The sequence below is a fragment of the Pholis gunnellus genome, assembly GCF_910591455.1.
Source record: "Pholis gunnellus genome assembly, chromosome: 24".
Lineage (NCBI taxonomy): Eukaryota > Metazoa > Chordata > Actinopteri > Perciformes > Pholidae > Pholis > Pholis gunnellus.
Genome location: NC_136551.1, coordinates 10,715,473 through 10,726,071, shown reverse-complemented (window position 1 = coordinate 10,726,071; position 10,599 = coordinate 10,715,473). Strand labels below are relative to the sequence as shown.

At 43.1% G+C, this 10,599-nt stretch overlaps 2 protein-coding genes across 2 annotated transcripts; one reads left to right on the top strand and one right to left on the bottom strand.

Annotated features, from left to right (window-relative positions):
* Positions 1-4,204: 4,204 nt before the first annotated feature.
* LOC306715326 (ly6/PLAUR domain-containing protein 6-like) lies at positions 4,205-5,601 on the top strand (the record flags this gene model as incomplete). The annotated part of the gene is made up of 4 exons (XM_079185644.1): positions 4,205-4,322; positions 4,985-5,083; positions 5,209-5,339; positions 5,419-5,601. The coding sequence occupies 4 exons, from the start codon at positions 4,205-4,207 to the stop codon at positions 5,599-5,601; spliced, it is 531 nt and encodes a 176-aa protein (XP_079041770.1).
* Positions 5,602-6,380: 779 nt separating this feature from the next.
* Positions 6,381-9,978, bottom strand: mmadhca (metabolism of cobalamin associated Da). Its single transcript, XM_079185994.1, has 8 exons — positions 9,930-9,978; positions 9,426-9,470; positions 9,020-9,161; positions 8,682-8,899; positions 8,102-8,207; positions 7,900-8,018; positions 7,726-7,812; positions 6,381-7,638 (listed from the first exon to the last, which is right to left on the bottom strand). Exons 2-8 carry the CDS (start codon positions 9,435-9,437, stop codon positions 7,420-7,422), a joined length of 903 nt encoding a protein of 300 aa, XP_079042120.1. The 5' UTR covers positions 9,438-9,470; positions 9,930-9,978; the 3' UTR covers positions 6,381-7,419.
* Positions 9,979-10,599: the final 621 nt, after the last annotated feature.

Sequence of the window (10,599 nt, the reverse complement as noted above, 5' to 3'; positions counted from 1 at the left end):
CAGTGACGTCGCGGCAGCCTCCTCCCGAGCTCCTCTGAGCAGCGCAGTAGTTTCTCTGATTTCCATCTGCGGACTGACCGGGGAAATACAGCGGGTAAGTAGTACGATGAAGTGAAATGGACCGGTCAGGTCAGTGTTAATGCGTGTGTAGATGTCACGCATCGGAGTAATTATGCGCGTTAATTAAGGATTATGGTTTGGATTGTTTGTACTGAAGCTGTTTTAATCGTGATTAGGGTGGTTGTCCATCAGGACTCTGTATGACAGGCTTCTTTATGAAAACAAATGTAAATACTGTGTTATTTCCATTTGACTCTACTTTATAATTAAGGCTTATGCCGCTACAATTCAAAGCTACAGTTCACTCCACTACATTCATGCAGATTCATTGCATAAAAACAAGTGCTGTTTATATGAGGCAGTGTCATCGACTAAACTATCCAATAGTATAAAATACTTAACAGTAGCTCCACCTCCACCAACTTCAACATCAGGTTACTGCTTAAATCCAATAATATAGTGTAAAGCTGAAACGATGAGTCAATAAATCGATTCACACAAAAACTCATTCGCAACTATTTTGATAATCTGAGAAGATCAAGAGAAGATTTTCATGCTTTTTTTCTCATATAATCATTCTTAAATACATATTTTTGGGGTCGTCATGTTTGGCTCTGTAACATTTTCTTTTTTTACAAATTTCTTTACGTTTCATGGACTAAACATTTATCTTTAATTGAAACAAATATGATGCAACACTAAGGGGACATCTGCTGCAGTTTTGATACTTTAAGCACAATACTTTTACTTTCATACTCTCATTTGTAACAGAGTATTTGTACACTGTTGCCAGTGCAGACTGTGTATTCATGTGTGCATTGGGAGGCTGAACGTGAACCATAATAATACTAAGGTGTTCCAGTCAACAGTGAAGTGTCAAACAGCAGAATCCAGCAGCGATTGCTGGAATGTCTGCGGTGCGGTCATGTATGTCCGACCTCAGTGTGGAAGCGGAGCACATGAGCGGCGGTACGACAGAAGTTAAGCTGCTGCCGTATGTGTCTGCTCGATATCGGCTGAACCTCAAAGGCAACCCACGGTGGCCTGAAATGTTGTATTCTTTTAACACACATGACCAACTCAAAGCAATTATCCCTCATCTGTTTTGTTGTACCATGGAGGTCTAGATCCCTTAATGATTATTAACACGGCTCTGTTGGGCCGAACCGAGCACATTCTCTCCTAAAAGATGCCGATGTTTGCATGTTTGCATTCAAGTTTGACAGAATGGGTTCGGGCAACTGCGGAGTCCTCAGGGTTTTTAAACAATTTCTCTGTTTCAGTACCTGCCTTTACGTGTTCCTTAACTTTCTAAGTTTTAAACAGAAACACATTAAGTGGTTTCTGAGCGAGACGATGTTGTCTAATAAACATATTCCTGTCAGCGAGCAGTAAACACAAGCACCAACAGGTCAGGAACCATCGGTCGCAGCGTGATGTAGGTGGAGATGCTTTCTCAGTTATATGTTCAAGGTTTTGGGTCATTCGTGTGTCTTTCAGCCATAAATCAAGTTTCTCTGACAGCACTTGAATGCAGCGTAGCTCTGCCTGGGGACAGAAGGTGTGAAGTGTTAATAGTTTGGATTACCTGAACAGTGTTTTCTTAGAAATAACTTGCTGTTTTTTCCCCCATTGACGTGCCATGTTATTAATTCAGGTCTATATTTATGAATACTTTAAGTAGTATATTTACAGAACACAGCTTAACCTCTGGCCTTGTGATGACTGATTCATAGCGTCGGACTCGGCAGACAGACCCGACTTGTCTCTGGTATGAAGAGGTCACAGGCAGGGTGACGAGTCAGAGTCTAGACGGAGTTCTTCTTCTTTTGTGGATAAAAGAACAAAATGTGACACTAAAGTTCAGGTTGGCTGCATCACCACTGAGCCCAAATCACAGCACAGAACAGCTTTTTGGATGCTAATGTCTCTAATGCTCCAAACATCGACTTTGACACAATCTGCTAACTTTATCCCGTGTTGTCAGGGGTGACAGAAACATGTAAAACCTGAACTCCTTCAGATTCTTTCAGCGCTGCGACCCGAAGGAGCTGATTGAACCCTGAGAGATATAAACCCTCTCCAGTTGTAATAGGGAGGCCTAATCCCCCCGCACTCCAAGGTTTACTCCGGCATCTCTCACACAGCTCAGAGCGCTGATCTTGAGTTTTCCTTTCAGCTTACAGAATATCATTATGAGCCATACAGTACAGCGAGGAGGAGCTTAATGAATGTAAACCTGTGGATTGAAAGACTTCCCTGAATTGTATCACATAATAACGTATCATTTAATTAACAACGAGTTCCCAGAACTCAACATCTTTAAAAATAAAGGATATATGAAATTGTTTCAATACTGCTCCAAAGATATTAAGTTTAATATCATAAAACACTATGAAACCAGAAAATCTTTACATTTGAAAAGCTAGAACTGCTGAAAATCTGCCATTTTCTCTTTAAAAATGATTAATATGAATTGACTACAGATGAAGCAATAAGTCAATGAATTAATTAGATTCTATGGTGCTGTCCTCATTCTTCATTATAGTAATTATAGACCAGCTGATTTTCCTCTCAAGTATTGTGTAAAAGTCTTGATCGTACAGTGTTCAATGTGGCTGAACGAGCCTTTAGTGCCGTGTGCAGCAGAGTACAGTCTGGTTATTCAGTCTGCAGCGAAGACACGGATCAATGTTACTGGGGCATGCATAATGCTAAGAAAACAAGCATTTACAACCACACAGCCGGCACAACGCCTGGGGACGAACAAACACAAAGTGGAGTAAGAGGCATCTGAACTCAACGTTGAACTAACACAACTGATCTCAGATCAGAACCAGGTCATCTGGTGTCTAATTCACTGACTGACGTCTCAGTGAATCTTAAGAAGAGCGTTTGTCCCTCTTGGAATGTAGCTGAATACTATTCGATGTTATCGAAGGACTCAAGACATACAAATACAGCCTGAATATTCTTTGTACCAAAGCCCAAAGAATATTCATTACATTTCTATTAAGAGACATTTCCTGTTGCATAGAAACAAATGCTTTTAATCTTTATAAACCAAGGCCACTCAGATATCATCTTAAACAGTAAAGCCCCTCTTAAAGGAACAGTGTGCAGGGTTGAAGGGGATTTATTGGCAAACATGGAATATAATATGTATAACTGTGTTTTCTTTTGTGTATTATCAACTGAAACTAAGAATCGTTGTGTTTCCGTTAGCTCAGAATGAGTCGTTTATTATCTGCATATATCTACATATATATCCTCTTCACTGAGTGCAGCATGCTGCACCAACATATTTCTACGGTAGCCCAGAGCGGACAAACCAAACACTGGCTCTAGTGTGAGCTTTTTGAGTTTTTACGTGAAGGATGTGAAGGATGGAGTCTGGAATGATGAACTTATTTCTTGCTGCATTAAGATGCCCATATTGTTCCTCTATCCAATAGAGTGAATTGCCTGAGCATTACATCTCTGTTAGAGGTATAGCGCTTGTGTAAATTGCTCTGCATTCATAAGTTCCCTCACACACTGGACCCTTTATTAATGGGGCTGTGGGTCTGTTTAGCCAAGGAAACAATATGGAAGTAAATAAGGCCTGAAGCAGACCTGCTGCTGCGAACAATTTAAAGGAGTCGCAATAAAAGACAATACACACTGACTCGGTTTATATATAAATGATCCATTGCATGACATTGGAAAAAAAGGATCTGGCAAGCAAGGACCAATGTTTATAACCCCAGAGGACCAAAGAGGCAATGTAATCGAAACATAACTCATGTTTATGTCAGAAGTGTTGATATGTATAATAGATGTCTGCAGACTGCTGGGGTTCCTTTTGACGTTTAAATAATGAAGCCAGCTCACAGCGTGAGCAGCACACACAGCTGATCAGCTTCATAGATTATATCATTCCTGCTATTATTAGATGTTAGCTTCCAGGCATTTGTTTTCATGTTCTGCGTTTACTGCAGCTACGAAATTTCTTTAAAAAAATATATATATATATTTAATGTATTACGGTGCTCCTCTTGGGGGTTTATCTGAGCCCACCTATCTCTGCTGCTCATGGTCCCCTTCTCTCCCGCAGAGTTTCAAAGTGCCAACGCAAAGTGCATGAAGGAACTTTGGGCCAAAGATGGAGGCCTGGCCAACAGTGGCCTGGGTGCTGCTCATGACCAACGTTGCTGATTGGCTGACAACGGTCCAGTCACGGGACTTCTCCATGACGGACATCATCCTGCTGCATCCCTCAAGTAGGAAAGAAACTAACATTTTCTCATAGACTTCTATACAATCAGACTTCTTTTTTAAGGAGTCGCCCCCTGCTGGTCATTAGAAAGAATGCAGGTTTAAGGCACTTCCAGCTGGCTTCACCTTTCAGACCCGGAGGTTGCCCCTAGGTGTGGTAGAGGTACAGTTTCACCACATTCCACGCTCAAGCGCAAACAGCGGACTCTCCGTGAGAGGCTCCGCCATCACTTCCTCTGTGGTGCAAGTCAAGTAGCGCTGTCTGAGGACTGGTAAGGTCCTTCGAGTCCAAACGGCAGTGAGTGGTTCTTTGTCCTCTTCAGTCTATCCATTACTGTTAACAGAGACTTCCTGCAGCAAAGCCTTTAAACTCGTCCCTTTAGCGCTGGTGCCACTCGACCGCGCTGACTGGAGTGTGTCAAGAGTGTGTGTGTGTGTGTGTGTGTGTGTGTGGGGGGGGGGGGGGGGGGGGGGGGGGGGGGGGGGGGGGAAGTCCTCGGTTGAATCAGTATTTAAATTGTGCATTAATTCAAACAGTGAAACCCTGTATTAACAAACACTCAAATCCTGAATGTTGTGATCAGATCAGACATCACAGACTCAAGAGAACTTAAGTGTGTGTGTGTGTGTGTGTGTGTGTGTGTGTGTGTGTGTGTGTCCTCCACAGCTACACCCCATCCTGGCGGCTTCAAGTGCTTCACGTGTGAAGACGCCGCAGATAACTACGAGTGTAACCGCTGGGCGCCAGATGTTTACTGTCCAAAAGGTACGTGGCCTCATCTGTTTCAGCGACACTGAGCTAAATGCAAACTCACTTCTACAAAGACGAGATCTGCTTATTGTCAGTAGTGAAGAAATAGTCCAGGAGTGAAGGTGTGCCATGTCTTCCAGATGCCAGATACTGTAGCACGCTCCACATGATGGATAACCATGGCAACAGTGTGTCCGTGACCAAGCGCTGCGTGGCCCTGAAGGACTGTCTGTTCACCGGCTGTGCTGGCGTCACCGATAACGGCCATCAGGTAGGTGGAGGGAAAAGAGATAAGAGTGTTGTACGGAATCAGGAGGACGTCCCCTCAACGTCTCGGTCTCGTCCGGCAGATGTGCTCGTCCTGCTGCGAGGGGAACATCTGTAACGTGCTGGTGCCGAGGAACGCCAGCAGCTCCGTCTTCTCCTCGACTTCTCCTCTGGCCAGCTCCAGCAGAGGGTTCCCTCCTGTAACGCCGAGCTCCTTCATCATCGTCGTCGTCATCATGGGCATCTTTACAGCTGGACACGTTTGAGAGGGAAAACTCTGCATCTGACCCAACTTTAAGGACACTTTTTGTGTAAATATTTGCTAAAGGTGAAGAACAATGACACATGCATTAATCTCATCTCTCTTCTTATCATGTTCACGTTATCTGATAACTGCATTAAGATGTTTCACAAACCACCACGAAACTCACAGAAATGCAATTAACTGTTTTAACGACATAATCTTCCCTTCAAATGAGGTTTTCTCTCTTCTCTTCCTCCTCTTTGACAACTTTACAATATGCTGAAGCTTTTTTGTTAATATATTTATGCGTTGTAACAGTGTTAATGTTGCCCTGTTAGTGTGTATTTTCTAAGGTTTTGTCAATATTAAATTGCTCGGGAAATCAGTAATGTTTTTTTGTATGTTTTTTTTACATCAATTTGACTTTCAAGATCTGCATTGGAATCAACAATAAAACTAACAGTGAAAAATATGACAAAAATTGACAATTCTTTTTTTTCAGATTAGATAATTTGGTTAAAAACTTGTTTTTCTTATAGCAGGATGATAATGTGTGGAGCCAGACCTTTAGTAAGCGGTGAACAGCTCTGTGGAGTCAGAGTCTGTTAGATCAAATGAAAACTATCCAGCTCGTGTTGTCTTCAGCCTCTCTGCAGTACATCTAACCAACCACTAGGTGGAGACAGACCACCACTGTTTAAGTATACACACACAAGCTCAACTTAAAAGTCCACACACACACACACACACACACACACACACACAGACACAAACGCAGTCAGTTTTTTTTTATAGGTTCAATAAAATGTTCAGTGAGACAAATGTCTTCTGGTTGTTTTGACAGAAGGAATCATTGCACCCTGAAGGAGCAGCAGCTTTCATTGAGTCTAGCTTCAGGCTCACAGATGATCAAGATGTCAACACCGCAAAATAAAAACGTCAGATGAGGCAGTACGTCTTGTAAAAATGTGTCTGCGAGCACCACGTTTGTTTCAGTGAGCATTTGAATGAATCTCCTCCCCGCTGACATGTCTGACAACAAGGTTGTTTCAATGCAGTCTGCTTGACTGGATCTTCATTTTGTGGCGGAAAATACATTCACTGAAGTACTCCGCTCATGTACACGTTTGAGGTACTTGTTATTTAAGTATTTCCATTTTATGCAACTTTATACTTCTACTCCTACATTTTGAGAATATTGTACCATTTACTCCACGACAACTATTATTTAGACATTAGAAACGTACACGTCAATTTATCAAATTATGAGGCAATATTGTATAAACAAACCTGAAATGGGCCATTCTGCATAAGTATTTTTCTTTTCGGTACTTGGAAGTATACTTGATATCTCTGCAGCCGGATGAGAAGTCACTTTATTGGCTCAGCAGTTCTGACGGTCACAACTGTAGTGATTCAAATCAAACAGGACACACACGCGTCTTCACATTCTGTGCAACAGATAAGAGGAAACAAAACAACACTGTACACGTTTGTTTGAAAAGTTTTTGACCTGATATCTGCGTTTCTATTTCAAATCCACGGCTCTAGTATCGTAAAACACAGATGATGTCATCCGAAGGGGCAACATCGGCTACTAACTCTTCAAACAGCAGATGTTACGCGTTGAAAGGCCTCTGATGTAGTGCAGGGTGAGCCGGGTAGACCAGCAGCGAAGTCTACTTTAGAGTCAAGTCCTTGTTACAGTACGACAAACTCTGCACAACCTTTCACTGCTGCGACCGAGAACCAACACTAACGAGATCCAAGCTCCTTCAAACCATAAATAAGACGCCTCGCTTGGATTTCGTTCTGGGAAATATATCATTTTTTAAAAAGCCTATTCCTCATCAGCGAGCACATTTGAAAGTCCTTGTAGTCTCGCGATGGCAGAACTGTGAGCGGGTGCGTTGGTGAAAACGGTCCCCACAAACTGAGGCGTTCCTCTCAGGATGTGGCGAATGACTGTGCAGGAGCCCGACACTTCGATGTGGAAGCCCAAATCTCTTAGTTCCTCCTCCGTCCGCAGTTTGGCTTGACTTGATGGAGATGCAAAGAACTGTCGGGGGAACAAGAGGCGATGTAAACAGGGAGGACGAATCACCGTTAATGCAAGAAATCCCGACTGCAAACAAGAGCAACTCACAGCTGCTCCTGTTGTTGGGTCGATGAAGTCGGCCCAGTAGCCTGCAGTCCACAGAGCGAAGCACATTTCCTTCGCTCCGCTCACAAACTGCAGTTAGGAGAAAACGCACGTCAGTACGCCGTTTCAACGTCGCATCTCTTAACTCGTACAGTGATGAACTATCACACGACTGACTTTGTGCAGCAGCTGGTCTTTGTCCTGCTCTGCTGCCTCCTCACACCGACCGTTACTCTGTGTGACCGTCACAACTGTGATGGAGGTGGTGGGCGCCGAGGGGAACATGAGCTCAAGATCTGACACACACACACACAGAGTTTTGTTACTTCAGGTTATGAGGAGTCAGTGTATAATCCGATGGTGAATAACGGTCCCTTACCTTTCCTTAGCAGCTCAGGGCAGTTATTTATGGAGCAGTCTGTCTCCGTCTGATTAAAGTACTGCTCAGCTTTATGGACTCTCGTGTCTATGGTACCGAGGTTTCCCTGATGCACGCACGCACGCACGCACACACACACACACACACACACACACACACACACACACACACACACACACACACACACACACACACACACACACACACACACACACACACACACACACACACACACACACACACACACACACACACACAACAAAGCAGCTTTGAGAACTGGAAATCACTTATTCTGAGAGATAATATGAATTTCTTTGGAAATTATACCCGAGAGGTAAATGTGGCTACATGCCGTGTACTACAGTGTTTTGAGTAGTTGTTTATATCATGTGTTGGAATTAATAATGAGATACCTGGCAAGTGAAGAATCTATCTAAATGTTCTACGGTTATATGGATATACGTCCCCCCCAAGGTTGTCAAAATCACAAATAAATGAATAAAAACACATAAACAACAAGATAACCTCAGTGACCTCTATGGTAGCTACAAGTTCAAACAAAACCGATTCAAAAACGTACTTGGAACTCATTAACAAACTGGGCCAGTATGAACTGGTGCCTCTCTGTGCAGCTCGGGGCCGTCAGTACATCCGGCACCGTCCTGTGGACCGGAGTCTTCTTCCGGTCCTCCATGCCCTCCAGGTGGCAGTCGAACCCGACGTTACCCGGTAACTGAAAGCGCTGGTCTTGTGGTCCGAATGGTCCCATGTTCTCGTCGGGCCACACGGTCCTGGGGCCTGGAGGGGACGTGACAAAGACACGCGTCTTTATTTATTCCTTTGTTCTGACAAACCCTCAGTTTGCTGCTGAAGACCTGCACCTGGAACATCGTCATCACAACATACTATACGACTCACCTGAGTCTGTGTGTGATGCAGCCACGTAAGGCTCATCTGAGCTTGCAGCAGAGAAGGTTCTGGTTCTGCCGACACGGAGGGCAGCGAATGCTTGATGGCCGGCAGTCTTAGACAGAACCAACCTGCCACGACCGCACAGCACCTGTATGGGAGCAAAAGGCATTTGTTAACAGCCGGAAGCATCTTAAGAAAGGTGCAGGACTGAAGCCTGTTCTCAGACACACACACACACACACACACACACACTTGTGTGTTTAGGTAAACATGCAGACCCATGTTTACTCGCTTAAAACGTTATCGGCATTTCAGTGATTCAACAAAAATCCCAATTCAGTTTTGCATGTAATTTGTAGGATAAGCAACATCTTGGGAAATTGCCTGTATTTTAGTGTGTTATGTAACTTACACTACTGGACATTGTGGTTCGTCTCCTTCTCCCTCTGACTTTAACCTGTTGGATTAAAAACAACAACAATGAGGACAACTTGGACTGTGTGTATTTTTTGAAATTTAAAAACAAGCTTTAGCTAGCTAACCTGAAGTTTGCTAACCAGTTAGTTATAACACACATGCTAGCTGACATGATGCAATCTTTCACGGGGCAGCGTCCAAGTCTGTCATACACTCGATTCACAAGTAACAAAGACGTTTAATATGTACATCGTCTCAAAATGTGTTCGGTTCAAAGCAAACAAAACAGCTAACTAACTAGCTACTAGCGTTAGCGAGTTGTTTGCTAACACATCGATCAGCTGATCGCTTACTTTGACACTTTCCCTTTTTAGGAAGTATTTTACATTCCCTAACTTGATATGACGAGTGCACAAAACAGCCGACAACGTGATTAAGAAAACGACAAATATACATATGTTAACGGCATTATATCTTGAAAAGTACATGTTGTTCTTACCTGGCAAATCGCACGTCCGCGACCCTACTATGAGCTCCTTCCCTATCGCGAAAACAACGACGGGAAGCGATGAGGGACAAACAAGTCATGCGCAGTTTGCATAACAGTTAAATCAACGTACATTTCAGTGTGACGTAAGAGACAATGGGGTTATTTAACGAGAATTCAACGTGCGCCATTCTCTGCGTGACATTGTGCCACTTTGAGACGATAATTATTACTTAAAACCACGGACGTCCTTTTTACCGGTGCTATCAGATATTAACAGGGCCGTGTTTCCCCATGTTTCACCACAAGATGGCAGCAAGTTTACACGACCAAATATATTTGATTGCAACAGCACCACTGCCCCTGTTTAACATTGCAAGTTGGCCTCATAAAGTAGCATGGTAGTTGGTATTTGGGAAATGAACTGTAGTATTTTAAGTTTCTATAATGTTGACTTGCCTCCCGTATTGTTATTTGTGCAAAAAAATTAAAAAAGGTTTACTCAGACTTACTTTTGTTGATATTTATAGATTCCAGCTTGATGATAATGGTATTGTCCGACTAAAGAAGACATATTGGTTGTTTCAAGCCTTCGTTTTTTCTATAAAAATCACAAGGAGCAGGTAGAAAACAGCAGCTAATTAATACCAGGTGTGTCACCTGAACTGTCAGATAGATTATC

Coding starts and splice junctions, on each gene's coding strand:
- mmadhca (XM_079185994.1), bottom strand. Junction 8,900..9,019: donor TGCATCACACACAGACTCAG/GTGAGTCGTATA, acceptor CGTCCCCTCCAG/GCCCCAGGACCGTGTGGCCC. Junction 7,639..7,725: donor ACCCAACAACAGGAGCAGCT/GTGAGTTGCTCT, acceptor TTCCCCCGACAG/TTCTTTGCATCTCCATCAAG.